The 26,153-nt window shown below is 52.6% G+C and overlaps 10 protein-coding genes and 1 non-coding gene across 11 annotated transcripts; 6 read left to right on the top strand and 5 right to left on the bottom strand.

Moving 5' to 3' along the window:
• Nucleotides 1–320: 320 nt before the first annotated feature.
• Nucleotides 321–2,564, top strand: BDP81DRAFT_331472 (uncharacterized protein; the record flags this gene model as incomplete). Its single annotated transcript, XM_060585509.1, has 2 exons — nucleotides 321–779; nucleotides 816–2,564. 2 exons carry the CDS (start codon nucleotides 321–323, stop codon nucleotides 2,562–2,564), a joined length of 2,208 nt encoding a protein of 735 aa, XP_060439814.1.
• Nucleotides 2,565–3,562: 998 nt separating this feature from the next.
• On the bottom strand, nucleotides 3,563–4,627 carry BDP81DRAFT_454258 (uncharacterized protein; the record flags this gene model as incomplete). Its single annotated transcript, XM_060592917.1, has 2 exons — nucleotides 3,563–4,458; nucleotides 4,543–4,627. 2 exons carry the CDS (start codon nucleotides 4,625–4,627, stop codon nucleotides 3,563–3,565), a joined length of 981 nt encoding a protein of 326 aa, XP_060439813.1.
• Nucleotides 4,628–5,355: 728 nt separating this feature from the next.
• Nucleotides 5,356–6,531, top strand: BDP81DRAFT_465132 (uncharacterized protein; the record flags this gene model as incomplete). The annotated part of the gene is made up of 5 exons (XM_060594236.1): nucleotides 5,356–5,434; nucleotides 5,468–5,696; nucleotides 5,748–5,794; nucleotides 5,849–6,034; nucleotides 6,098–6,531. 5 exons carry the CDS (start codon nucleotides 5,356–5,358, stop codon nucleotides 6,529–6,531), a joined length of 975 nt encoding a protein of 324 aa, XP_060439812.1.
• Nucleotides 6,532–6,679: 148 nt separating this feature from the next.
• BDP81DRAFT_438884 (uncharacterized protein) lies at nucleotides 6,680–7,166 on the bottom strand. Its single transcript, XM_060591357.1, has one exon. It carries the CDS (start codon nucleotides 7,126–7,128, stop codon nucleotides 6,883–6,885), a length of 246 nt encoding a protein of 81 aa, XP_060439811.1. The 5' UTR covers nucleotides 7,129–7,166; the 3' UTR covers nucleotides 6,680–6,882.
• Nucleotides 7,167–8,342: 1,176 nt separating this feature from the next.
• On the bottom strand, nucleotides 8,343–9,668 carry BDP81DRAFT_438883 (short chain dehydrogenase). The gene is made up of 3 exons (XM_060591356.1): nucleotides 9,420–9,668; nucleotides 8,727–9,264; nucleotides 8,343–8,666 (listed from the first exon to the last, which is right to left on the bottom strand). The coding sequence occupies exons 1-3, from the start codon at nucleotides 9,529–9,531 to the stop codon at nucleotides 8,468–8,470; spliced, it is 849 nt and encodes a 282-aa protein (XP_060439810.1). The 5' UTR covers nucleotides 9,532–9,668; the 3' UTR covers nucleotides 8,343–8,467.
• A 3,712-nt stretch (nucleotides 9,669–13,380) lies between these two features.
• Nucleotides 13,381–14,937, top strand: BDP81DRAFT_358670 (uncharacterized protein). Its single transcript, XM_060586366.1, has 2 exons — nucleotides 13,381–14,314; nucleotides 14,374–14,937. The coding sequence occupies exons 1-2, from the start codon at nucleotides 13,636–13,638 to the stop codon at nucleotides 14,667–14,669; spliced, it is 975 nt and encodes a 324-aa protein (XP_060439809.1). The 5' UTR covers nucleotides 13,381–13,635; the 3' UTR covers nucleotides 14,670–14,937.
• A 325-nt stretch (nucleotides 14,938–15,262) lies between these two features.
• BDP81DRAFT_t328 lies at nucleotides 15,263–15,335 on the top strand. Its single transcript has one exon. It is a non-coding gene; the product is annotated as a tRNA-Lys (tRNA).
• Nucleotides 15,336–15,991: 656 nt separating this feature from the next.
• On the top strand, nucleotides 15,992–16,850 carry BDP81DRAFT_438878 (uncharacterized protein). Its single transcript, XM_060591355.1, has one exon. It carries the CDS (start codon nucleotides 16,127–16,129, stop codon nucleotides 16,694–16,696), a length of 570 nt encoding a protein of 189 aa, XP_060439808.1. The 5' UTR covers nucleotides 15,992–16,126; the 3' UTR covers nucleotides 16,697–16,850.
• Nucleotides 16,851–19,678: 2,828 nt separating this feature from the next.
• Nucleotides 19,679–21,062, bottom strand: BDP81DRAFT_438876 (uncharacterized protein). Its single transcript, XM_060591354.1, has one exon. It carries the CDS (start codon nucleotides 20,773–20,775, stop codon nucleotides 19,858–19,860), a length of 918 nt encoding a protein of 305 aa, XP_060439807.1. The 5' UTR covers nucleotides 20,776–21,062; the 3' UTR covers nucleotides 19,679–19,857.
• A 935-nt stretch (nucleotides 21,063–21,997) lies between these two features.
• BDP81DRAFT_454252 (uncharacterized protein) lies at nucleotides 21,998–22,948 on the top strand (the record flags this gene model as incomplete). The annotated part of the gene is made up of 1 exon (XM_060592916.1): nucleotides 21,998–22,948. The coding sequence occupies one exon, from the start codon at nucleotides 21,998–22,000 to the stop codon at nucleotides 22,946–22,948; it is 951 nt and encodes a 316-aa protein (XP_060439806.1).
• Nucleotides 22,930–25,882, bottom strand: BDP81DRAFT_475479 (catalase-1). The gene is made up of 2 exons (XM_060594737.1): nucleotides 25,293–25,882; nucleotides 22,930–25,243 (listed from the first exon to the last, which is right to left on the bottom strand). Exons 1-2 carry the CDS (start codon nucleotides 25,518–25,520, stop codon nucleotides 23,243–23,245), a joined length of 2,229 nt encoding a protein of 742 aa, XP_060439805.1. The 5' UTR covers nucleotides 25,521–25,882; the 3' UTR covers nucleotides 22,930–23,242.
• Nucleotides 25,883–26,153: the final 271 nt, after the last annotated feature.

Here is a 26,153-nt window from a genome sequence, read left to right as displayed (position 1 = left end):
ATTCATCCCTTCCTCATGTCCTAACATCTTATTATAGAATTGTTCTCAAACAAACTAGTAACATTGTCACATTTCTCCCTTCCACTCCTTCCAGATTTAAGCATAGACCCTCTCTGGGTCTCTTTTCTTGACCCCATATAGACCGTCCACCTGTCTGCCTTTTAATTTATTCACCTCGCTACTCACTACGTCTCGGAGGTCTTTCGGGTTTCTTGCACACACATCCGCTTGAATCTTTCTCTGTGCTTGCAAATCCGCCCAAATACAGGTGAGTCTGAGATCCAAAGATTTACAAGACTGATTGGCCAAACGAATTAGCAATGGCTACCCATACTCAACCAGATGAAAACGGGGCAGTGCCGAGGGCTTCACGACAATCATACCTCGGATACAAGCGCGACACAAACTTGCTTCTTTCCTGGATGCGGAACAAAACAAACAGCGTCATGAACGCAAGTGAACCATCTACTCAGAAGGCTTACACATCGACTCATTTCCAAGTCAAAGACATTTTATCAATGGCCCGCCTCATTGTGGCTGGGGATGTCAAAGTTCCCTCTAAAGTCTTCTATTGGCTTCGCTCCGTTATTCGCGCAAGAATCGCCCATTACGACTCATGGAAGTCCATTGTTTCTACGAATTCTGATGCCAAGATCGCAAAGAGCAATGAAAGTCATTGGCACTTCATCAACACTCTCATCGAAGTTTTCGTCCTCCTTGGGGGAGAGGTCTGGCTCTCTCGGGCGGAGGCCACCCCAAACAGTTCGCCAGGCAGAACAGTCAAGGGTCCCGGGGTCCAGACCTCTCCATTCAAGAAGGCTGCCGAAGTTGTCGAGGACTTCATTTTCTGCAACAAGTTTAGCGCCTTGGATCTCGGTGTGGATGACCAGACGAGTGAACCAGAATCCGAGAGCGGCAATGAGAGCCTAAGTGTCATTCAGAACAAGAAGAAGTTCAACAAAGGAAAGAAGAACAAGAAGGGCAAAGGCAAAAGCAAGGGGTCAAAGAAAGTTCCTGCAGCAGACTCTGACGCCAAGGAAGCACCTCTCGACAGCTATCTCATCCTTGAAGCAGACGAGGATCTCATGGACGAATACAGCATGGCCGTCAGTGCCTTCAAATCGGAGTGGTGTGATATGCGAACCTACCTCCAGGATGTCTGGGAAGACGTCGCGTACCATGACGTTAACAGCGCCGTAGCAGGCGCTGTGTCAAAGGTGGCCATCGCTAAGGTCAGAAAGACAGAGCTGGCTATATTCATCGACTTCCCTGGCAACGAATGCTATCAAAACATCATTCAGGCCTTTGATCGAAGTCAGTCTCAGCAGGATTCCGGCTCAGTCCCCAGGGGAGATATCCACCATGACATTGACACATTGCACAACGATAACATCCGAGAGCAATTGCTCCTCAACACATACCAAGATCTACTCGATTTCATCAAGGACTTTCAAAAGAACCGGACAGGAAAGCCAACCAAAGCAATGCAAGCCAAGATCAAAGACTCGGACCTCAACTTTCCAATCGAGTCTGCCACTCCAGAACAGAGGATCTCGTGGCGTCGATCATTCACTATGAATTGGCTCTTTGACCTGGTGAACATCTTTTCATTGCCCATCATTCAGTACCTTGAGGATAACGACAAGTTGACGAGTCTTGAGGACATCAACTGGAATACTACTCATGGCCAACAAATTGATACCCGTGGTCTCTTTGGACTCGAAGATTTTGCGTCTTTCGTCACTACATTAGCCATGCAGAAGCCAAGCACGAACATAATAGACAAGATTCTTCCACATCACGTCTTCCAGCTGCAGTGCATCGTCGATGCAACAACGATCTGGCGAGGCTGGTCCTTTGATGAACAAAGTGGCCATCGAGTCAAAGGTCCAGCCGCCTCTTTCGTTCCCACATGGCATGTCAAAACCTTTCTTGGGAGGGGTTGCGCCAATCAACGCCCAGGGTTCCTCCCAGTGACTTGTGAGTTGCAGGAACATGCCTTGGAACACCCCAAACCTGAGTACACTCTCTTCCAGGATTGCCCTCTTTGGGACCTTGGTGCTGACTTTGAGTCACTCCTGGGCCTCTCTCGGATAGCTGAAGGGGCTGAGCATCGATCTAAAGTTGCCTCTCGATTTTCACACGCCAACTCCAACGGATTGTGGGACTACTCACCCTACCTCTGCGGTGTTGGTCTTGTCGAAGGCCTTCGGCTTGTATACAGTGCTTCAATGGCGACTTGGAATCAAATTGTCGAGCCAATAACATTCGTACATCTGCACAACATGCTGAAAGAGCGTGGGTATCTGGATCAGATGACTAGTATTCGTGTTAATCGAGTCGCCGGCTTTTTCCGAGCCTTCTTTAGGGACTCCATTTTCCCCAAAGGCGAAATCCCGAAGTTCAAGTTTGCGAGATGTTTCCAAGACGTTTTCGACGCGTCGAAGGTCCCCAGCATTGATGGGTATGATGTCGGTGATTTGAGCAACCTCAGCATGTTTCGTACGAAATCTCAATTGGTGCTTTATCAAGAGGCCAATTGGGACCCCAGCCGCATACCGTAAAAGCTGCTTGATCCTTGGTCTGCAATTGGAATAGTTCGCCTCGATCAAGCAAGGCGATTCAACCCAGAAACAGGAGAAGTTCAATTCGAGGAGACAGAACTAGTACGCACTGCCTTAAACAAGGGAATGAGCGACGAATGGTTGGGGGTCTCTGTTTCTTTTGATGAAGGAATGGAAATAGCTGAAGAGTGCCGTGTACTCTTCAAGCCAAAGATGCTGGCTAATCCAGAGGGGCAGGAGGACAACAGCACCTACTGGGGCAATTTGGAAATAATTCTCGAGGATCTGGAGGCCGCAAAGGTTGATATCTCCAACGACATTGTCGGTTGCCGCGCCCTTTCCGGATTCAACTACACTGAGATCGCCTGGACGCTTATGAATGTGTTTCAAAAAATCGAAGATGAACTGGACGAGCAAGATGGGCCCGATTGGCGCTGTTCAGGCTGTTCGCACGATTCTCAAGCCGTAGCAGCCCATAATCGTCTTCACCTTGCTCGCAGTGTTATGGACTCGGATCAAGACAATAAGGAGCGTCTTTCCATCTTCACAAAGCACTTCAAGCACGCGTTCTCCGACTTGACTGATTATATGTACTTCACGGAATTTCAAACCCCCCTAAAGGTTCAGGCAGAGAAGTGTGGTGTGAGCCTGTCTGTCGAAGCAGAAAACGCATGCCTGGTCATGTAAAGAACAACCAGAAGATCGAGAGAACTGCTACGTGTATTTCAGAAACTAAACTTCCCCTACACAAGAAGAATATTAAGGTTCTAGGACGTCTACATTATGTAAAATCCCTTGTTTTGTAGGAAGGAATTGGCTTACGTGGAATGTATTTCGTCATTAGGATTGATACAAGACGGCGTTAGCTTCACACAAATAGACTGAAATTTCAGATATGCAAAATTTGGGATACTATCTTCGCTTACAATAGTTCCACCTGCTGATTCAAAAGGGCACGGGTAACAAGACCTTGGTTCTGTCCCCTTGTTTATGGATGCTCATACCCGGCTCACCTTCCACCCTCCAGGAATCCGACGCTGGAAGAAGCCCGCCGGGTCGTACTTTGCAGCCGTATCCTTCAGTAGCCGTACACTTTCTGCGCCATAGGATCCAATAACGTCTTGTTCCGGGTTGGCGTAGTTCATGTACAGAAATGTCGAGTGACCTTCAAAAGAAGCAGAGTACGCCCTCAGCTCTTCGATGGCCCTACCCATCATTCTCTCAACAATTCCTCCACACTCTACATCAGTAGCTTCCAGGGTGCCTCTAGCCTCCGAGAGAATTGAGTCGGCAGGTAGGTTTTTGTCGAAGCCTAGGATGTTGTTGCCGGGTTTGACCGAGGCGAGGTTCTTGGGTAGGGGTTGGAAATCAAAGTTGACGGAAACCGGAACACTTGTGGCATCCAACTCTTGTGTCAGAGCCACGAAGATGTCGGCAGCCTTTTTCATGATCTCCGGAGTGGCTTGCAGAGAGAGAGAGAAAGGGATGTAATGTGATCCGCCAGTGTCGGCAATGGTCGCCGCAATCTTGCTGAGAGGCTGCTTGGATCTCATGTCCCTCGTCAGAGTAATGTCGTTGAACGGGACAAACGTCGTCAAGTTTTCGTTGCCGTCAGTGCTGACTGCCATGGCCATCACAGCAAGGTTGCCGGCGTCGGATCGATCGACGACAAACTCGTGGTCGGGGTTGCCGGAACCAATTGAACTGGCATAGCTGACAAACTGGTTAATAACGACATCCAAGTCGCTCCAGGAAGCAAAGATCAGGCCGCCATAGGCACCGGTAGGGGGTACGGCAAAGGTTCTAAGGTCGAACCGAGTGACAATTCCCAGGTTGCTTCCACCGCCTTTCAAAGCCTTGAAGAGGTCTGCGTTTTCCTCGGTATTAGCCTCAACTATCGATCAATCAGCGAGAACCACTTCATAGCCTACGACATTATCGCATGAAAAGCCGTAAAGCTGTGTGTGGTAGGATGCACCGCCGGACACCAGCAATCCGCCAACGCCAACATGGCCAGATCGTCCACCTGTGACTCCCAAATTGTATGTTTCGAGGTAGGCCATGACGTTGCCCCAACGGGCAGCAGGGCGGATTTGAGCGATACTCTTCCCGGTATTAGTTCGTCACTCTGCAAAACTACGTCTGGAATTCTTTTACCTTTGTTAGAACGCTCTGGCCCGCCCAATCGGCAGTTCCGTTGAAACAGCCGCTTTTGACAAGCTCGGTCTCGCATCTTCGATTCTTTGGTCAATCGTGCTTTTATCTGGGGCCTACGGGCGGCACAGCTTAGAAATCCTCGACTGGTTCTGTAGCGATTACCTGGATATGGTTATTATGCGGATACTGCCAAGGAGGGCAGCAAGGGTCGGCTCGTGGCTCCGCAAGGCTTTGCCGCAACTAGCAATGGGATATGACTCGGCTTGAAGATTGTGATGTTAAAAGTAGATTTTGGTCAGCATGGACTTTAGAGAGTAAGCCGATAGCCTGCGGGCGGGTATGCCAATCTTACTTAACTTAAATATCTACCATTTTCCAAAGCTGGATCCAAGTTCGTGAAGAGGGATCCTGTTGTGGCCTTCCGCTAGGCATTGGAAGATTCGTGGTGATCTGAAGCCACCAGCTCCAGATCTCCATCTGCATGCCAGCATTATGGCATGGGCCAACAGCGATCTCTCGCGCTTGTCTACGCAACGACATGGGTAGTAAGTCAAGATTGCCAAACCGAGGGAGCAAGACCATCCGATTCGAATTGTAGTATTCTGATTTGCGTCTCGACTTTTAGATGCTCCTCATGTCAACCATCTTCCTCGCCCTACGAGTCTATAGCCGACTTCGAAACACCGGGATCGGGCTCCAAGCAGACGACTGGAGTCTCATCGTAGGCTAGTTCTTCTTGCTTCTAGCATCGGCAAGCGTGTCCTGGTTGATGGCTGTCTTTCTTATTCGAGGAAACTTGCTGAAGATCACCATCGCCCGAATACATCACAACCTCCAATCTGTCGCTCTGGGTTTGACAAAGACATCGTTTGGAATCACGCTGCTGAGGTTGATGCCCGGAGGCTGGGAAGCGAAGCTCGTCTGGGGCGTCATCGTTACTATGAACCTGCAGTTTGCGATCCACATCATCGCGTCGTGGCAGGCTATTTGAGGTGCACCAGATGAAGAACATATCGGAGGGGATAGGTGCTGGCGGGTAGACCAGTCGGTAATATTCAGTGTCTTCAGTGCATGTAAGTTTCAACCTTACGCAGCCATGATGTCGAAGTCTGATTCATCTACTACAGTATACTCAGCTGTTTGCGACGTGGTTCTTGCTCTTTTGCCGTGGAAGATGATCTTCAACCTACAAATGAAACAATCGGAGAGAAGTTGCTTGGCCATGGCTTTGAGCATGGGGATCCTAGCAGGTGTTACAGGGGTAATGAAAGCTGTTCACGGCTACGTGTTGATCAACGTGAGATCTCCTGATTGTAAGTGGCCTCTTCTATGATGTAAAACAAGGTTGTAGGAGCTCACTATATTTCGATTACCAGATCTGTACAACCAAGCAGTCTACTGGGTCTGGTCCATGGCCGAACCAAACGTCACCATCATTTCAGCATCTATACCTGTTCTTCGCGGTTTCGTTCGCCAGGTCCGAAAACGAACAGAGTCATCCCCGGGAGCTGGGGCATACATCAAGACGGGGGATGCAAGTGGCAGATTCTACAATCAGAGCACTGTGACGGCTACAAGAGCAGAGCCAAGAGAGCACGATGCATCCAGTGACAGCAGCATCCTGGTTTCAGGGCAGCAAGGAAGCAGTACTGGTGGAAGAGGCGGCATCACATGGACCACTGAGGTGAGCGTCGAGTACGCACCTCGACCTCAGACTGAACATCGTAATGAAGCAGCTGACAAGAATGCTCCTACAGGCGTGTCTGAGTTCGAGATGAAGCCTAGAGACCGTCGGAAAGGTAGCACATAGCCTGAATGAGAAGAGATTTCTGTTCGTCTTTCGATATCTACGTCGATGCTTCCCCCGAAGAACGATTTTGCTACATATCTGGTGTCAAACAGTGTCAAACTGCGGGCGCTAGGAACATGGAGCTCCCGAATCATTCATTCATTGATCACTGGTGCCAAAAAGTGAATCGATTCACTGAATACTTCGTCAGATCCAACGAGCTTTCAACGTGTATTATGCATTATCTAAGCTCTGCCCTAAACTTTGACTGGGTAGTTGACCAGACATGCGAAGTTTCTGGCGGTAATGAAGTTCGCTTGCGGTGCGCCAGTGTTGTATCGCGGGGTATCCATTCGATTTAGCTTGGATAATCTAAGGAGGGCAGGGGACGACAATAGTCTTCCAGGCCGGGATGGAGTCGGGGTTGGGGATGCCGTTCATGGCGGCGATGATGTTGGCGGTGGAACCGAAATCGGCGGCGATCTCGTTGAGGGTGTCGCCCTCGACGATCCAGTACCAGCCGCGGCCGGGGTGGGATCTGTCGCGTCTGCAGTCGCGCTTGGCGGCAACCATGCCGACGGCGGAGAGGGCGACGAGGAGGATAGAAGCGGCGTGCATTTTGAATTTGGGTTTCAGGCTGGTAAAGACTGGTTGGTAGTTGTAAAGAGCTTATTGGTTGAGTGTGTATAGTAATCGAGAAACAACTGCCAGCTCGGGCTGGCCGCAAGTGTATATGTATCCAAAGACTGGGATGTTTGAGTTTCACCCTAAGCGGTTTCTCCGTGTTGTGATTATTAGCAATATCCTCCTCGAGGTCGCCTCGTAGTTACATGACTTGTGCAGCGCCTCATTTCCCCCAGAACAAGCTGGTTTTGCCCTGTACGAGTCAAGCTAACGACGATCGCATTCTTCTTAGACCACCACACGAACTATCTTATCAAACTCTATCAGCGAACTGTTGGTCAAACTGGCAGGAACACGGACACTTTTTGCCGAATTCAAGGTTACGGCTAGCAGTTTTCATTTGGGATATAGTACTCTAGGACTCACACGTCGACAAGATGGAGACAGGAGAACCACAACCACGAAACTCTAAGAAAGCAACTGGACGGGCTTGTCCGTGTCGATCATTCACCGCAACTGCCGAATCTCCCGAGAGTCTCGGGGAAGTCGAAGAATTTCGGGTTTTGCCTATGCGCTTCATCTTTCATTAACCAGGCGAATTCAATACGGGTATTTACGCGTAGGGGAATCGCGAAAGTTGGTTAACTCTCACGCCGTAGGAATCTTACTTAGTATCCGTAGTCTACTAAGTACTCCGGGCTTTTTTGGTGTCCAACGGCCACTTTCAAGATCACAACTTACCATCGGGGACGCAAGCAGTTGAAGTATCCAGGAACTTAACCTAAGGTAGCATCAGCTGGAGTAACGCAGGACTTTGCCATACACGCCCAGATCTTGACTGTGAAGAGCAACTGTTAAATTAGTTGACCATCGGCAGGTTTCACACAAAAGTACAAGTACAGAAGATGCGATAATATTGGTAAGGAGTACAAATGGTTTACAATGACAGATGGCGCGGGCCTTACAATTTGTGGTTGTGTTAGGGTTAGACCTGGCCCTTCGACAACAGCAGCAATGAAGAAGACTTCGTGTGATGCTTCGTGCCGTTCCAAGTTCCGATCAATGTTGACGAATAACGATTGAATCCAATTTCATAATCCAATCCCCATTTCGGCAGACAGCAATCGAGCCCCTCCCAACTAAAACCTGTTGACCAGACTAGAAGACAGAGTTGAAATCGACGCGAAGGTTACGAGGCGAGAAGTCTCTTTGTAATGGGGCACATATCTTTATTCATTATATCCCCTGTCATAAATCTAAAATGTACAGTGATCCAATCTAGTATCCCCGTCCGATGCCCATTACTCCGATTACTACAATAGGTATACGTAGTTTACATGCAAGCAGCACCGTCGATGCCGAGGACCTTTCCATTGATCCACTCGCCGTCCTGGGAAGCCAGGAAGCAAACGACACGGGCAATGTCGATCGGGAGACCGACACGGTGCATAGGGGACCAGCCGGCGGCGTACTCATCGACACCTTCGTCGTCGAGCTCAGCACCACCCGGGATGTACTCGCGGCAGACGTCACTGGGTGTTTGTTAGCTTCTTGGTCTGTGAGATGACTTTGGGGACCAAGTGTGCACTTACCGGTACATGTCGGTCTTGATACCACCGGGGGCAACGGCGTTGACGGTGATCTTCTTGTCACCGAAGTCGATGGCCATGCAGCGGACGAAGGTCTCGATAGTTCCCTTGGAACCAGAGTAGATGGCGTGCTTGGGAACACCCTTGGCCTGGCCAGTGATGGAACCCATGAGGATGACACGGCCGCCAACCTCGAGGTTCTTGTAGGCCTCGCGGGCAACGAAGAACTGTCCGCGGGTGTTGATGGAGAAGACGCGGTCGAACTCCTCGGGGGTGACATCCTTGACGTGGCCGAAGGAGACGACACCGGAGTTGGAGCAGACAATGTGGAGCTTGCCGAAGATCTTCTTGGCCTCGGCGAACATGGAGACAATCTGGTCGACGTCGGAAACGTTGGCCTTGATGGCGGCGGCGTCAGAGCCGCCCTTCTTGATGGCCTGGACGACCTCCTCGGCGGTGTCGGCGCTGTTGGCGTAGTTGACGATGACCTTGGCACCGCGACGTCCGAGCTCAAGAGCCATCTCACGACCAATACCACGGCCTAGATGGTGTTTGTGTTAGTTGAGTTTTAGATCAGACGAACAGACCACCCTGATGATGCACCCTAGGAAGCTTGCTGATTGTCGGTTGCAGCTCTCCCGAGAAGCGCATCCTATGAGGATAGAGTGAGAGAGGAAAGCATTGGATGGCACGTACCGGCACCGGTCACGAGGGCGACCTTGCCCTCGAGGGAAGCAGAGGCCAAACCCAGGGGGCCGGGAATGGCATCGTACTTGGAACCGGTAGACTGAGAAGTAACGCCAGGCATTTTGAGGGTGATTAATGTGGTGTTGACTGTGGGTGGAGTGATATATTGGTCAAGAGGGTTGGATCGTCGAGATACCGAGGAGTTCGATTGGTTAAGTGAGTGATTGAGTTCTGCTGAATTGTTTCGGGAAGTAGATGTCTAGAGGTTGGCATTCCAGGTTCTTAAATATGACATCTCAATCTCAACAATCTCTCCTTTACAACTCCATTGTTTCTATTTACTCGCTTTCCCCTCCTAGACAACCGCCTCACCTGAGGCGGTTCGTCGCGCGCCCGGACGCCCGTGGAGAGACCGCCGGACATGGACGTGCGCCTCCGGACGTCCGTGAAACGAGACGGTTCAAAGGTCTTTGGGGTGCAGGAGCTGCTGCTAGTTTCCCAACTGCTGCACATCGCTTCCCGCACCAAAAAAGCGAGAGCCGAACATAGTTAACGTAACGCCACAAGGCAGCCAGAGAGTGTCCATCCCTATTCTTTTTTTGGGCTGATCTTTGCCTTTCATTGTGTGTCCCTGAACTAGCACTTGCTTGACCGGTCCCCTTGGCGCGCCTGGGTTCACCACACGACGGTTCACCCACACGACCGAAGCGCTACCACGGTCGTTTCTTCTCCCCCTTATTGTTACCTCAGTTCAAGTTGCCGGGGAACATTGGATAGAACATTGAAGTTATTGAGACCGCCCGGACCGAGCCTCGGCCGCAAGCCAAGGCGGCATGTCCCACCGCCACGGATCCCTTTGCTCGCCCTCGCCCATACACCTGTACCCACGCGTACATACCCGCAGAGGCACCCCATAATTGGCTTTCCTGTGAGCCCTTGCCGTACAATGATCAAGGTGGTTGGTCCTCGCCATTGTCTTCGGCGCGAATCCCTCTGGTGGCCCGTGGCTGACTGGCCGTGAGGATCGCCCTATGTGCCTTGCCTACGTGAACTCGCTCTTTTCTCGCTATTCGGACGACATCCAGCTCGCCGAAGCGCAATTCATTCCCATGTGCCCCGCAAGGCTTTCGGATGCGTTGGTGTTCGAGACAAGAGGATTCGGGGTTCTTCCCCGGGCATGGGGGGCCGCCCTCTCCACATCCCGGCCACGGATCACCAAGGTAATCACCAAGGTAATCACCATAGGAAGTGCTGCCACCTTAATCAAGAGGGTTGCCGGTCAACCATAGGATATGGCGCCGCCACGAGTCTCGAAGACCGTCTGATAGGATTCTCAACGCCGTCCGAGAGGATCAGTGCTACACCTCCGTACTTGGGACTGCTTACGTTGACGACGTGTTGCGGTGATTTTGGAAGGTTTTTCTTGGACCCGGGCTCTTGTGCGAATCCGCTCGCCACCGTATCACATCCGCATCACCGACCAGCGGCGATACTTGCTCGGCGTTTTCACGAGTTTGCAGACTGACGAGGTTTTACTCCTCATCACCATGTGCGTGTCATGATGTTGCCATCGTCTGATGTCAAGCCTCTTCAAAATAGAACTGCTCCCTTGGCGAACCTGGAGATTGCGTTGCGGGTGCAAAGGTTCCGGAGAGCCGGTACCCACAGGCCCGGAGGGGTGCCTCATCACTCGAGACACGGCAATCGGTACCGGTCCTCACCATGGTGACGGGCCCAATGGAGGGGTCAGACTGAGTCGGCAACCGCCGTGAGACAATCTGCAAGAGTCACGGCTCGAAGGGCTCTACCGGCTCTAGTTGCTCAAGCCCGGATCCGAAGCAGGGCCCTTCCCAGCCATTAAAGCCAGAGCCAGGCCTCATAATCGGCCCAAGGTGTTGCGGTCTCGGAGGCCCGACGAACTTCAGCCATCCCGGGTCAGCAAGTGAACTCTGTGACTGTGAGGGCCGCGGGCGTGAGGGCCGCGGGCGTGAGGCCCCCCTCCCTCCTTCGACCATGGCCCGGCCCGGAAGTCTCGAACTAATGGCTGCGTTGCCTCCGCGCTGGGTCTTCGAAAAACGGCCCACGCCGGGAGATCCCCGCCAGGCCGCCCTCCCTCCCCTTCATTCGAGAAATTGCCAAAAAAGGCAATTTTATCGGGCTTGACCCCCGTTATTCTTCGCATGGCTCGTACAATGTCTGCGATCTTCGGGCTGATGACAAAATATGGTAACTGTTTTCCGTGTGGTGTTGGGTAAACATTGTTTCGTGGGGTTTACTATTCACTACCTTACCACACCGCACTGATCCCTGGTGATTCTGATTCTTCTGGCGGTCATGGGCCAACAAGAAATTACTCTTCCTCCTAATCCACTGCTGGCAAGCGAAGAATCTGTTTTACATTACGATAGCTGTCAGAGGGGCTGCAGAAAACTTTGAAATGCATTCGTGTCCCCCCCCCCCCCTCCTTTACAAATAACGTTCTGCAATCATCTTTCCCATCAAAGCATAACTTGTGGCGAAAGTCAACCCGACAAGAGAGAGAGTTCAGAGGATTCGACTCCGTTCGGCGCCGGCAGCCTTGGAGACACCGCCCCGTGAGCCGTGCAGTCACGATCACGTTCATAATGTGGCCAGCAAAGCCAGCGCAGCACCGAGGCTCCGGGTCGGAGCGGTCAGCGAGACACCTCCATGAGTCCCTCCTCCATCCTGCTTCCTCCCCGACCCTCCTTGTTCTCGGATATCGCCATCTCACTCATGGAGGAGTATAGCCTTTCCAATGGTGAGAAATTAGACTCTACGGAGAACGAGGCGACGACGGGCTGGTCGGACAACGTTGTGTTCTTGTCCGCCCCCATCTCATCTCATTCTGGACCCGAATGGCTGGGTTGCGATGCGACTTTGCCCCAATAATCCGGTACGGTACAAGTTCGTCTCGTTTCATGACCTTTTCTCGCTTCTTTGCCTCATAACGTCAATCGCACCACTTCGCCGAATTTTTCAAAAAAAGAATTTCTCGTATATTCCAGGCTGTCAATGGTGAGCCGAAGCAGGACTGCAGATAGCAGTGAACCCGAATCCGCATCCTCGGGAATTATGTTGGAATCCTGTCATCCTGTCAGCAATAGCCTACCCGATCGGGGTTGCAACCATGACAAACCTCCCCATCTTTCACGTATTTTTATTGGGAATTGCTAAGAGAAGCCGACATGGGCTTATCTCACTTTCATTCTCAGCTGAGTGGCCAAGAACTCCGCAGGTGATCCTTCAAAAAAGTGCAAAGCCTCAGCCTCCCAACCACCACCCAGTTCCAACAAGACGCACCAACACAACGCAACATCTAGATCACAACCAACAGAGTTACCTCGCCGCGTATGCACTCATCCAAAGTTTCATGTGGCCGCCAACGGCCTTCCCGTTAGATCATTGTTTGCACAACTGCTCTCTTGTGCGTCCATAACCTGTCTCATGAGATCATGCGGCGCAGAAGTGGCACGCATCAATCAACAAAGTGATTCTCGTGGCCCCCAGTCCCTCTGTGTCTCTATTTTATTGCCCCGAGGTCGTACACACCCAAAGAAGGTTGTCTGCACAGGATTCCAAAGAATCACACAGCATATGCAGATCAACTCCGATACCTACCTAGTAGACTAGCATAGCCTGCTTGAAAACACTGCAGCCATCAACGCCCAGGTGATAGTGAAGAGGCTCGCCAGCTCCAGCTGCCAAGCGAAGCCAGGCTTCCCAGCTTTGTGCCCCCAAAAGAGGCTGTGGAGGCCCGCAAGTGCGAAATTTGGCTGCATCCTCCCACCGCCCTCCCACGCTCCCTTGCAACAACAAGACAAATGTTTGTCTGCCTGCAGAAGAAAACCGAGGATTCCAAAGCTGCTTGCAGGTACCTCACCCAAGAAACCCCGTCCAAATCCGACATGTCGAATGATGTTGCCCGGTCGAGGCGGCGATCAGCATGATGTGCAGGCTTGGGGCCGTTGGTGACACCTTTTGACTGCGGGCCTTCCCTGAAGTTTACGCTTATGAGCTTATATACATATCAAACCTGTGTCTTATGTAGCATAACCATGTGTTCCTGTCAAGTCTCCTCAAACTTCTCTACTGTTATTTTCATATACTACACAAGCTGGGCCTCGAACCGTGAACCTCGAGAGTGAACCCGGGCCTCTACTCAAACCGAATATATCTACAGCTTCGCATCATTCAACCACACACAATGGCGGTAGCCAGCTTGGGTTTAAGCTGTCCTAAAGGTGGCGACTTTTACATCTGCGAAGATAGCAAAGTCGAGTTCCTAGGCTGCTGTGCGACAAACCCCTGCGCCGACGGCAGCGGGAAGTGCCCGACAAAGGACAGGAGGATATCGGCCTTCAACCCGGACCGCTACGCAAACATACCAGCCCAGGGCTGTGACGACGCCAGGCCGCCGAGCGAGATCTTCTGGACGTGCACAAACGATATCTCCTTCATCGGGTGCTGCGCGACGAACCCGTGCCAGGAGCCGGACGGGTTATGCCCGCAAACGAATCTTATATCGGCGACGCTGAGTTCGAATGCGAGCTCGAGGGCCGTGTTCCTCCGGGATGAGTCCGTGACACCCACGCCGTCGGCATCATCATCGGCGACGGCCACACCGACTCCGAGTGGGTCTCCTTCCGCAGGTGGTGGTGGAGGTTTGGGAACGGGAGCCATTGTCGGCATTGCGATTGGCGCGGCAGTAGCTGTTGGCATCGTCGTGGCGATCATATGGAGATGTGGGTGGCACGCCAGAAAGCGCAACGAGAGGCGTGAACCGCCGGCGTGGGAGCCTGCTGTACAGAGTCCTCATCCGAGCCAACACCCTGAGATGGGATATGTGCCACACAGCAGTCCTAGCCCCTACGATCCAGCATATGGTAAGTCTTCACCACAATCACCCAGTTGGAATCAGATCAAGGACTGACATATCCTACAGCATCGTATGCGACAACAGCCGTCCCCGAGTCTCATGCCCCTTCATCACCTCCGCCGCACTCACCATACTACTCCATGAAGCATCCTAGCTCACCCATGAGCATGGACCCGCGCCATATGTCAACCTTCTCGGACAGCAATGTGAGCTCTCTCAGCGGCCACCCTACAGGTCCGCGGCATCTTCCATCATACTCTGCCCTTGGGAGCGATTTGCACCCGGTCAGCGAGCTGGATAGCACGGAGCGGGAGGTGCCGAGGGCAGAGCTGGGCGACGGAGCTCCGACGGCCACGAAGTGATCAATGACGAATGACTGGTGTTAAATGATCGATCTGTTTCTATTCTAAGCGGGGAGTTTGGGGCGCAGCTTGACGATTCATCATGGTGTCTTGACACTGGACATCACGCATTCTTAATAGTTACTACTTCGGTAATGTCTCTCATCAGAAAGAGATGAACCATTATCTGATCCTGAATGTACACCTTCTTCACTGCACACTCTGGGTTCGTCATTATTGGATTTAGGCACCTCTAGTAGATTATACCATTGCTATTACACATGTCAACAATGTCTATGCTATCTCACAAGTCGGAGCTCACCTGTTCTCTTCAACAATCTAGCATGGTCTGTGCTAGCCGTCACCAAATGGCAGTGTTCGCTTCTCGAATTGGGGAAAACTGTTCGTCGCCTAAGGTAATCAAGGTTCAACTAGCTACACTCAATTCATTTAACCACTTTCGCTTTTCACGACTCCGCATTGGACTGCCGAGCCTCTCACTTTTTGTTTCTTGCTGTCACTTGGGGAGTCTCAACATCAGGGAAGCGCAAATGGGTTTGCCCAGAAGGCATCATGACCCCCGAAATTGGCTAGGCTTTCATCAAACAAAACCCGCCTTGCTAGCTCAATCGGTAGAGCGTGAGACTCTTAATCTCAAGGTTGCGGGTTCGACCCCCGCGTGAGGCTCAAATCCTCACCACAATTGGCAAAGCCACTCTTCGGGTTATTCTTTTGCATTTTTGATAGTGCCATGCAGGTTTGCAACAGTTATTCGACCGTTCTTTTGTGTCTCCGCATGTCTCCCAGTCGCCGTTGGGTTCCAATGAGCCAGGGGCCCGCCCCTATGAAGAAGATTGATTTTTGGACCTGACTTGGACGCAACTTGCATGCGACATGTCGGTGTAGAGTACACATAACAATGATGAAGCTTGCCAAATCCTCACGATAAAGGGGACTTGGTTCTGGCGTCTCGGATTGAAACAGAGTTGTCTCCCGTTGCCGCTTGCGTCCTTGATGACCGTGAGAAGACTGATTTCCTTCGGGCCTTTGCGCCATCTCTGCCAGTCTTGTGATTTACATGAAAAGAGGGCAAGAGGGAAAGTCAGACCGGGGCTCAGCGCAGTAATACATGAAGACTCAAGAATCAAAGAATGAACCACTACTGCGGTACTGGAAGACCATACCGCTTGATTGGAGACACTGGGGACAACAGTGATGAGTGGGGATGGCGGCAGCACTTGTTTTAGAGTGAATCCGACGAGCAGCATGTAGCAACTAACAAAGCGACAATGCCATGGTCAAAGAGGGACCATACACACATGTAAGGGTACAAAAGCTTTCTCTAGAATGCCTCATCTATATCTAGTTCAGCATAGACAGTTTTCAGTTGTGGAAGCATCAGCCCAGCAACTCAGAACGAGCTTCACGTGTAGATTATCCATACCAAGCCTACATCCTGTCTACTCTCCTCCATCATCATGACCACACGATTCCGACACTTCCTTGGGAAGTACAAGAGCAGGTTTCGTTATTACCTTGCGAACTCAGTCAACTTGCGCCAGATTGTACAACTGATACTAATCCTGATCTCGCTCACCGCCATCGTCGGCCCTATCGTACTCCTCATATTTGAGTATAAGAAGAACCCGTCGGTGCGTCTGATCATCTTCGGATTCCTCTCGGCCGCCATCGCGACATTTTTCAGCACCTGCATCGCTCTGTGGTGGTGGCGTTTCACCCATCCTCCAAGAGACGACGATCAGCAAGTCATACCATGGTCCAGAAGCGGCTCAGAGTCGAGCACGATTGGTCCCACCCGGGTTCGAGTCGCTACAGGCCCTTCCGATGCACAGCATGAGAACTTGCCTATGACTCCCATATCGGAGCAATCTCCTTCTTCTATGCCTGCCGAAGCCAATACAGGTGCCCCTGTCGCCGAAGAGAACAATGCCACGACGCCTTCAGAGGGTTGGGTATCCCGTTTGCGAAAGTTCGTCTTGTCAGGGTCATCAAGAACCAAGGTACAGCAGGGATCCGCGGCTGCTTAAGAGCGATCCGGGAAGATGTCTTAAGCCAATGTCAGAAAATGCTCGAAGCAATTTCTCTTTCCCTTTCTCATAGACGTTAAGTAGGATTTGCTAGATTGTAGACAGGCTCAGTGCCCTCATTCAATGGATAGTAGAACGAGTGCCTGTAGATACAAAACGTTTGCTCGACTATGTTAAAGAGACGTGGGCTTTGCGTCTTATTCTTGTCGACATCAGCTTAGTGATCATGGAGATTCGAAGAAGAGAGGAGATGAGTCAACTACAGAGAGAATCAACTAAATTCTCCTACGTGTGACTCAGTCGAGCACCGACTGTCGGGCAGGCACCCAAGGCTTCCTCTACAGACTACCGTCGCAGCGCTAGTCCTTCGAGTATCGGTCGATATAAAGAAGAACGTTGCAAGATAGTAATGTTTCACTTGCAATGCAGCAGTAAGTGGGTGTGGGAACATTCATGAACTCACTCCGAAGGACCGAGACGCGTCCAGTCACCACCAGGACGCGGTAGGAGCAGACATTCGGACGGACAATTCACTACGGTTCAAATGCTTCACAGAAAATTCAAGGTAGACAGAGTAGTTTTCGCAGATGGATCCGTGGAAAATTTGAGTTCTTTGTGATTCTGGAGCCTTTCCGCAGCTGCAGCTGAATGTTGTATCTCATGTGGCTTCAGACCAGGACTCATCGAATGGTGTTGCAACCTAAAAAGTGAGGGGAATACCACATGATATCGAGTAACACGGAGATAGTAAAGTCTTGCTTGCACAACGGCAGACGCGCCTCTCGGTCGAATGCACACACGACTCGCAGGCGTTGAGCAGAAAAACCATCACCATCTCGAGCGTGCGCTATCGGCCATGAGAGGTTACATTTACAACAACGTGGGCCACCCCGGCACGGCGATTCGCAAGCATGCCATCTGAATGACGACACATTGGGGACGCAACAGAGTTGTCAAGCGGGAACTCAATCGCCGGGCTTCTTCCGTATGATCCCCCCCCCTCTTTAGCCTTTTCCCGAAATGAGATGATAGGAACGGGCAGTGCAGCAAACAAACAATGGACGTTGCAATATGAAGGATGGATGGATGTATTGGCTTGCGTTGGTTGATATGCCGTGACAGAGGAGCGCCGAGCGCGTCTGTCGCCATTATCAGATCATCTCAAGGAGAATAGGGGCAGCTAGCTCTAGCAGTGGCTAATGACAATCAAGCATTATAACTGCCCGGTACCAAATTTTCTTCTCTCTCATCTCGTCACGTCGCGGGGTTGCATCGCATAACAGAGGACGCATCACACACACCCAACTTGACAGAGGATGAGATGCGCCCTGGATGCCGCATTGCCGACGCCCGGGTCAGACACACCCAGACGCACGCAGACGAAAACGGCATTCATCCAGATCCATCATCCCCCCTCTCAAAATGGCAGGGATGGAAACATGCCAAATTTCCTGTGCCTTGATTTCTGCATCTGCCAACAATGGGCATAGTCGAGAAAAGGCCGTTCCGCTAGTCTCTGGAGAAGGCTGGGCCTAGACTCCCGTTGTAAATCTGGGTTTTGGCCCAATTGCCGTGGGCAGACGGGACCACGAACCACGCGATCGAGTTCGGGGAAAGGCCGCTATGGGGCAGCGGCTGGGTCACTCTGGACTCCTGGAGTCAGCGGATACTGAGCTATAATCTTCTTGGTCAGTGGGCCAGTTTGTCTATGAGTAAGGTACTTTATCCGTAGTTTCTTAGTTCATCAGGGATTTGACGGATCAAGTCAAGAGAGCCGGGCCATTTCAGCTTCATCCGCTTGGTTTCCCCCGTCGAGCAAACAAGCATGGCAAGGAAGAGTTCTGTTGGCAAAGTTGGTTCCTGCAGTGGCTCGAATCCTAAAGATATTTTAGGTAAACTGGAGCGTGTGGACTCTGATGTAGCCACACACACACCATCTTCCAGGAGAAGAAAAGATGAGCAATGATACAACTTTGATGCTAGCGTCAACCGTTGGAAGTTAGAACAGCTCAGACTCCAGAGTTGAGCGGCAGCTTGAAGCGACTTGTTAGCGAGATTTCCCATAAAAGCCGTTGGTGACCAAGCACTAGCCACACCACTAGCACTAACTAGTGAGTTTGATGAGTCGATCCAAAAAAGGCTTTGATATTGCTCCCCCCCCCCAATGCGTTGTGGTTACGCTTGCGGTTGCAGTCCCAGTCGCAGTCGACGGCACATTGAATCGTCCAGGCCATCAACGGGTGCGACGCTGCGGTACCGGCTTTTACTGTCCGTATCTGACATCGACACTTTCCACATTTTGCCCGGCCGGCAAACACGGCGGAGAAGAGTCACAACCAAAGTGGCCAACAGAGTCACATCCAACTTCACAACTTTTCATAAGTGGCTTCACAAAAGAGGGGACATGGTCTCATTGCGCGCCGTGCGTCTCCGCCAGGTTCATCAAAAAAAGAAAGATAATGGCAAATGGGGGCCGAGATCTCCCGTCCGGCCCTTTCCAACAAGGCCCAGCCCGAAAACTCTGAGCGTTACAGTCTGCGGAGGATTTGTTCCTCGATGGTTTGCTCGGGCATAATGAACAGCGGTTGTTTCTGCTATTACTGGAGTTAATAGCACATCGCCACATATCATCCAAACGTCACGACGTCACAACGTCATTCCCATTTATCGCCCGCGATTACCTACACCTTCGGAACGAACCGCCTCTTTTGCCATCTGATTTGTGGCGCTGGCAGCTTTTGGCCGCGTTGCATTCTAGACGCGATACTCTCGAGAGTCGAGAGACTGTCCCAAGAGAATACTGGACTTCACATTACCTCCTGAGCTCCTACAAAATGTCACCCCGGCCGATAGCACGCCTCTTATATCCCACCCCGTCCCACGAGCCCCGTCCCAGAAGCGGCTCCCCGGGCGGTCCAAATCGAACGATCCAGGCGTCGGATGTCTGACTGCTTCCAGACTGGCACGCTTCACCATCTCAGACGGCAATTCAACGTCCACAACCGCATTGGCTGCCATCACATCATAGGCAATCATGGAATACTGGAACCAAATCTCGATTGAGAGCGATTGAGAGCGACGGGTAACTCGCATGTCCCTAATTCTCATTCTCGTTATGCTCCAGGCCTTGCAAAACTACTCTCGACTACATCCGGGCGCGCCTATAGACTACTCCCATCATCATCATTGCTAATCGTCGCGGTGCCGCCTCCCTCCGCCTCAGCCACAATCTTGGTCCTCACGACCTTGCCCGTGGTATCCAGGTAGATATTGCTAAACGCCTCGAGGCCGGGGTACGGCGCATACACGTACTGCAGCTCAAACTCCTTGACCTGCCCATCAATCGAAATGGTCTTGTTGTGCCCGCTAAACGTCATGTCGCGGCTGTAGAGCCCGACAACCTTGCGCCCGCTCTCGTTGCCGCTGTTGTCGAGGTAGACGTCGAACAGACTTCCGTTCTGCGCCAGCACGCGGTTCGTATGCGTGCGGCCCGAGAAGTCGTTGACCGAGTAGAGGATGTTGTGCTCGAGGCGGAATGTCAGGTCGCGCTTCGCTACTGATGATGCGGTGCTCTCCACGGGATCTGTGACGACCTCGACGGTCTTGTTGACAATGTCGCTGACGGTATCACCCAGCGTCGCGATGACGGGGTTCAGGTCGATGCTGGTGAGCACATCGTCTACCATCTTCACCACGTTCTCCAACCGCGCCTCGAGCTCGACCTTGGCTGAGAGGTTGTAGATGCCCAGCTTGACGCGGTCGATGCTGGCGTCCACTCCTGCCTGGAAGTGCAGCAGGTTCAGGACTTTGGCGTCGAGGTTCACTTTTGCAGTGATGTTTTGCACCTCGATGCTGATCTCGCCCACGGAAAGGGACGCGTTGAGGTACACGTCCGGGATCGGGTTGAGCGTGTCGATGCCGGTCTTTGTGTTAGCCGTCTCGTAGACGGCGGACTCGTTGTCGTCGCCGCGGCGGTTGAGCTGATAGCCTACGTAGCCGTCGCCCTTTGGTTCGTCTTGGGCGAGGGTCAGGGTTGAGAGGGTGAGGAGGGCGAGGGCCCTGGTGATGAAGAGGCTCATGGTGAAAAGAGTGTAAGATGTTGTTTCTGTCTTTGGTTTGCAAAGGAGTGACTATGGTGGCGCTGCAGGCCAGTTCGGAGATGGAAGCAAGACGAAGGGAGTGAAGTGAAGGGGCCGCGAACGAGAGCGAAGAGCTGCAGATCCAACGATGCTGGGGAAGCAAACGATACAAGTATCGTTCGTCTAATGGAGGAAAAGGGATGTGGAGGGGAGGGGGAGGGGAGCCAACAAGTCCCAGGTCTGATGACGAGCCAGTCTTCGGGATTGTCACTACATCAAGAGCATACATGAACTTAACCCCCTCCCCTTCATCCTAAGATCCTGGAAGGCAAGGTGAGTTTCTTTCTTAATCCACACTCAAGGGACCGGGTCTTCGTTCTCGGAAGCCACCTCCGCACGCGGTGCCCCCGTCGCCTGGCGAATCCCCCGACTGGTCCCCCCGTCAAGTGACGCAGGCGGCAGTGCTGTCACTTTTATTTCGCGCACGATGCAACATCGCCAACGCTCGCAGGCTCAAGGAGTCAAGGCATGATAGGATGGGGTATGAGCCGAATGGGAAAAAGGCCAAAAGGCCAATCTCCCAAATGTCCCATCGATCCACGGTCCATCCGAACCCGGGGGAGCCACACAGACATGGAATATTCCAAGGTTTTTCTGAACATGGCCGTCCACATGCAGCCCTTCGGCCCGGTGGCTTGCAGCTTGTCACCTTGTCACCTTGTCACTTTGTCTCACAACTCTCCTTTCCCCCTATGAACATCGAGAAGCTCGACTGCCGGGGAATGGAACTCCATGGGAAAAGGGGTGTGGGCACCGCCTCTTCGGGACCGCTGCCCATATCCGCCCTAGATATGGAGACTGGCGGCCCCATTACACCAGTGCAGATGCTCCATCCCATGTGCGTGTAAGTGACATGGATGATGGGCCTCAACCCATGGCACCTCCTACGTACCTGCATGTAGTCATGTAGACTTCCGCGATGAACAAGGGGGGAGGGCTGCTACTGGGATAGGAAGAGGTAAACTACCAACCTCCATCTCCTCCTCCCACGATGCTGCCTTATATCCCCCCAGCAAGCCCTCCCATCGCGACCTCGTCCCCTCCCACAGCTCACCAGCGTCCTCAGTCTCGCTCACCTGGTGCTCCTCGTCCACTCCTTTGACCCAGTCCAACCCAACAACCACACTCATTTGCAAAAGCTCCATCACCACAAACTCCCACAATGAGGTCCTCCATCCTCTCCCTCCTCCTGGCGCTCTTCATCGCCCTCGTCGCAGCACAAACTCCCACCGCAACAGACACCACAGAAGCAACCACCTCCGTCGCAGCAGCAGAGCAACCCTCCGGAACCCCAGAAGCCTCCGGAACCCCCACAACACCAACATCCACCGCCGCAAACTCCGGAGGCAACGCCGGCGGCGGCGGCGGCGGCACCACCACAACCGCAGCAAGCAGCAGCACCACAACCCCGCCAGCAGATGTCTACCTCAAAGTCCCCGAGCTCTCCGTCGGCCGCATCGAGCTCGACGTGGACAACCTCTCGGCCGAAGTAAACCTCGCCGCCGAGGTCGCCAAGCTCGTCACCATCAACGCGGGCGTGCAAGTCGGCATCGAAAAGGTAAACATCACCATCGTCGACGTCGAAGCCGAGCTGGAGCTCGTGATTCGCCTCGGTAACCTCGTCGATATCGTCAACCGCACGCTCGCGTCGCTGGATCTGAACCCGCTGCTCATCAACCTCCTCGACACCGTCGGCGACGTTGTTGATGATGTCATTGGTGCTGTGGATGGCTTGCTCGGGTCCATTGTCAACGGTGACTCCAAGATTAACTTCTTGATTGATAACTTGGGAAATATCGTGCAAGAGGTCACCAACGCGGGCACGTCCGCCCTGAGCTCTATCATCGGAAACTACCAGCAAAACATGACGTTCACTGGTTCCCAGCAGGACCTCGGCAACGGGTTGACGCAGAAGACGTACTCGTACGAGCCGCTTAGTGCGTTGGTGAATGTCGTGGTCAACACGCTGGGCCAGGTCGTGAGGGCTACTGTGGTTAAGGGCGGCTCGTCGGGAAGCGGGAGCTCGTCGGCGAGTGGGACGACGGTCGCGGCGACGACTGCTGCTGCAACGACTGCGGCTCCGGTGACGACGACGGCTGCTGCTAGCACGTGAGGTGGCTGGTGCTGGTATATCGTGGTAGAAGTATTGAGTAGGAAGGAATATCCGTTAATACAACTTTATGCTCAGGCGTAATTGTGAGGTTCCGGTGAAGCATAGGTGTTGTATCATTTGAACACGTTTACCCCCAGAGATAGCCTTCTCGACCAACTTCAGCTCGTAGACTCAAGTAAGATCACGAAACTATGAGAACTAACAACGTAAAATTCATCAACAATTGTCATTATAGTACATAGTCATCATTGCCAAACTCCAATTGCCAGCCATCCTGTGTCATCAATCATTAAATCAGTACGCCAGTTGTGTGCTCAGTCCGTCAAGCTCACGCGCCCATACGCGGTGCTGAGCAATGGTGTAAAAGAATTGCTCCAAGAAGCCCTTGCTATTCTTTACAATCTCGACAGTCTCCTTCAGGCTCTCGGGCTGGATTGACTTCATCGTGACAACGCCGTAGCTTTCCGCAACATTGCTGTCGCTAGACAACGAAACCTCGGGAAGCGAGATAGCGGTCTGGATAAAGTCAACAGCCTCGCCGGTGGCAGCGATGGCCTTCAAGTGACCAAAGGCCTCGCGAATCCAGTGGACAGCTCTGCCGTTCTTGGATAGAGTCTTGATGGAGTCCGCACCACCGGGCACAAAGATGGCATCGACCATGGTAGATCGGAAGCCTTCAAGGTGGTGGTGGGGCACAACACCGTTACCGGCCGTCTTGGATGCGCCGGCAGGGAAGATTTCGGAGCGGCGAGTACCAATAATCATTGGCGTAGCCTGAGCTGCTGCGGCAGCACCCTTGATGGCACCAAAAGCGACAGGGTCGAAGCCGTCGGCGATGATTATGGCAATACGACGCGACTTGATGGTGGGAGTCTCGGGCTCAAACTCCAGCTGGCTAAGACCCTTGGCCTTCTTCCCGTGGTTGGGCGTGCTCGCCTTCTCGGGTGACGTCGCGCCAACCATCTCAGCAACAGCCTGAGCCAAGCCCAGGTCAATGTCAGCGAGACGCTGGGCCATGCGCTCGTACACTATGGGATCCTCGCAGTGGTCCAGCTCAAAGGCGAAGGCGTCGATTGCGTGCGTCTTTTCGATTGGCGACAGACTGTTGAAGAACAGCTGAGCTTGGCTGAAGTGGTCCTTGAACTTGGCGCTCTTGGTGCGCTGCTTCATGCCCTCCACCTTTTGGGCAAAGTCAACGTAGGCGCCGGATACCTTGGAATGGTTCGCTGGAGGAACGGCCTCGTGACGGTTGGGCCAGTAGTTGACGTTGCCCTTTGTGATGGTTTGGCGGTGCGCGCCGTCGCGGTTGAAGTTCATGACCGGGCATACCGGCTTGTTGATAGGCAATTCCTGCCAGTTAATGCCGAGGCGGGTAATTTGGGTGTCAAAGTAAGAAAAGTTGCGGCCTTGCAAGAGAGGATCGTCGGAGAAGCCGATGCCGGGAACGACATGGCTGGTGCAAAAGGCAACCTGTTCTGTCTGGGTGAAATACTCGTCGGGATTCCTGTTCAGTTCCAACTCGCCAATGTAGCGAACGGGTATCTGCTCCTCAGGCCAGACCTTTGTGGCGTCGAGGATGTCAAAGTCAAAGTCGTGTTCTTTTGACTCGGGGAGAACCTGAATACCAAACTTCCATTTAGGGAAGGCACCGTTCTCAATAGCCTCGGCAAGATCTTTGCGGTGGAAATCGGGATCTTGACCAGCGAGCTTCAGGGCCTCATCCCAGACAAGGGAGTGGACACCGAGCTCGGGGGTGAAGTGAAACTTAACAAAGTGACGTTCGCCCTTGTCGTTGGTGAGGGTGTAGGTGTTGACACCAAAGCCCTGCATCATTCTGTAAGAGCGTGGAATGGTGCGGTCCGACATGGCCCAGCAGAACATGTGCGTGGCCTCAGTGTGGAGGTACTGGAAATCCCAGAAGTTGTCATGGGCAGACTGAGCCTGGGGGAACTCGAGCTGAGGCTCGGGCTTGCCTGCGTGAATGACGTCGGGGAATTTCATGGCGTCCTGGATGAAGAAAACGGGAATGTTGTTTCCGACCATGTCCCAGTTACCCTCTTCGGTGTAGAACTTCACCGCAAAGCCGCGGACATCGCGAACAGTATCGGCACTGCCTCTGCTACCGAGGACAGTGGAGAATCGTAGGAAGACGGGAGTCTCACGGGATGTGTCGGTCAGGACGCCGGCATTTGACACGTCGGCGGCGCTTTCGAATAGTCTGAAGGTTCCAAAGGCACCTGCTCCTCTGGCGTGGACGACTCGCTCCGGGATTCTCTCGTGGTCGAATCGGTGGATCTGTGTAGTGTTAGTGATGCGCGGTTAGAAATAGGAGACCAACACGGACCTTTTCCCTTGCAATGGCATCCTCTAGAAGCACGGGACCGGTCTTGTCATTGTTGGAGACTCTCAACCAGTCATCCGTATTCTCGATCTTGGTGCCAAAGTCGGTGGTCATGGGAGCTTTGGGGTTGACCTCGACCATGTTCTCAGCAAGCTGAGCGTTCTTCTTGTTTCCTTGGCCCATGATTACGTTTCCAGCTTTCTTGAGGGTATCGGGGACAAAGCTGGACATGTTTCAAGAGAGAATCGAAGAAAACACGAGATGTGTGTTTCGGGAGAGAGAGAGAGAGGAGAGGAGAGGAGTAGGAAATCGAATGTGGAAGGACGAGCAACCACCAGATCCTACCCTCTTATAAAGCAAGTCTTGTCATTGGGTCTTTCCATTCGACCAGGACTATTTCGTCGTTCATTCTCCAGTTACTTGGTCCTGCCTGACGTCAATCTTGCGCTACCAGTCTGTCGAGACCTACAATCCCCCCTCCTCAGCACCTATGCTGGCGTGCCAATTGCTTGCCCCATTGGTGGGACATTCTCCAAAGCCAGAGTGACCTCCTGTCTGTGAGTCAGTCGTGTCGTGAAAGGGCAGCGTCGAGAAAGCAGTCGTGTAGATATTTCGCCATGTTGATGTCAGAGTTGACATTGCCGCGCCCCAAAGAAGCCGCGAGCCCCCTTGCTACCTGCCCGGTTGCCTGCCGTGGACGCCGGAGCTGTGGTCCGGAGGGTGGAGAAAGGAGCAGAAGCTCCAGCTTTGTGGCCAATTAGAGGGTGCTTGATGGACAAATAGCGGGTCCACCGCTGCCTCTCAGAGATATGTACCGCTGAGGACAGTTTCTGCCCCTCCAAATGCCCCTCCAAATGCCCCTCG

Source organism: Colletotrichum phormii, assembly GCF_030913505.1.
Source record: "Colletotrichum phormii strain CBS 102054 chromosome Unknown BDP81scaffold_27, whole genome shotgun sequence".
NCBI lineage: Eukaryota > Fungi > Ascomycota > Sordariomycetes > Glomerellales > Glomerellaceae > Colletotrichum > Colletotrichum phormii.
The sequence above is the reverse complement of the archived record's forward strand: the minus strand, read 5'-3'. Positions and strand labels throughout refer to the sequence as shown.

What these genes read in the sequence shown, in the direction of transcription:
- BDP81DRAFT_438884 (XM_060591357.1), bottom strand. Translation starts at nt 7,128, where the DNA reads ATGCACGCCGCTTCTATCCTCCTCGTCGCCCTCTCCGCCGTCGGCATG.
- BDP81DRAFT_438883 (XM_060591356.1), bottom strand. Translation starts at nt 9,531, where the DNA reads ATGCCTGGCGTTACTTCTCAGTCTACCGGTTCCAAGTACGATGCCATT. An exon ending in CGCCCTCGTGACCGGTGCCG is followed by an intron (nt 9,265 to 9,419) that starts GTACGTGCCATC and finishes AACACCATCTAG; the next exon opens with GCCGTGGTATTGGTCGTGAG. An exon ending in ATCAAGACCGACATGTACCG is followed by an intron (nt 8,667 to 8,726) that starts GTAAGTGCACAC and finishes ACAAACACCCAG; the next exon opens with TGACGTCTGCCGCGAGTACA.
- BDP81DRAFT_358670 (XM_060586366.1), top strand. Translation starts at nt 13,636, where the DNA reads ATGGCGGTAGCCAGCTTGGGTTTAAGCTGTCCTAAAGGTGGCGACTTT. An exon ending in CCCCTACGATCCAGCATATG is followed by an intron (nt 14,315 to 14,373) that starts GTAAGTCTTCAC and finishes CATATCCTACAG; the next exon opens with CATCGTATGCGACAACAGCC.
- BDP81DRAFT_438878 (XM_060591355.1), top strand. Translation starts at nt 16,127, where the DNA reads ATGACCACACGATTCCGACACTTCCTTGGGAAGTACAAGAGCAGGTTT.
- BDP81DRAFT_438876 (XM_060591354.1), bottom strand. Translation starts at nt 20,775, where the DNA reads ATGAGCCTCTTCATCACCAGGGCCCTCGCCCTCCTCACCCTCTCAACC.
- BDP81DRAFT_475479 (XM_060594737.1), bottom strand. Translation starts at nt 25,520, where the DNA reads ATGTCCAGCTTTGTCCCCGATACCCTCAAGAAAGCTGGAAACGTAATC. An exon ending in ATGCCATTGCAAGGGAAAAG is followed by an intron (nt 25,244 to 25,292) that starts GTCCGTGTTGGT and finishes AACACTACACAG; the next exon opens with ATCCACCGATTCGACCACGA.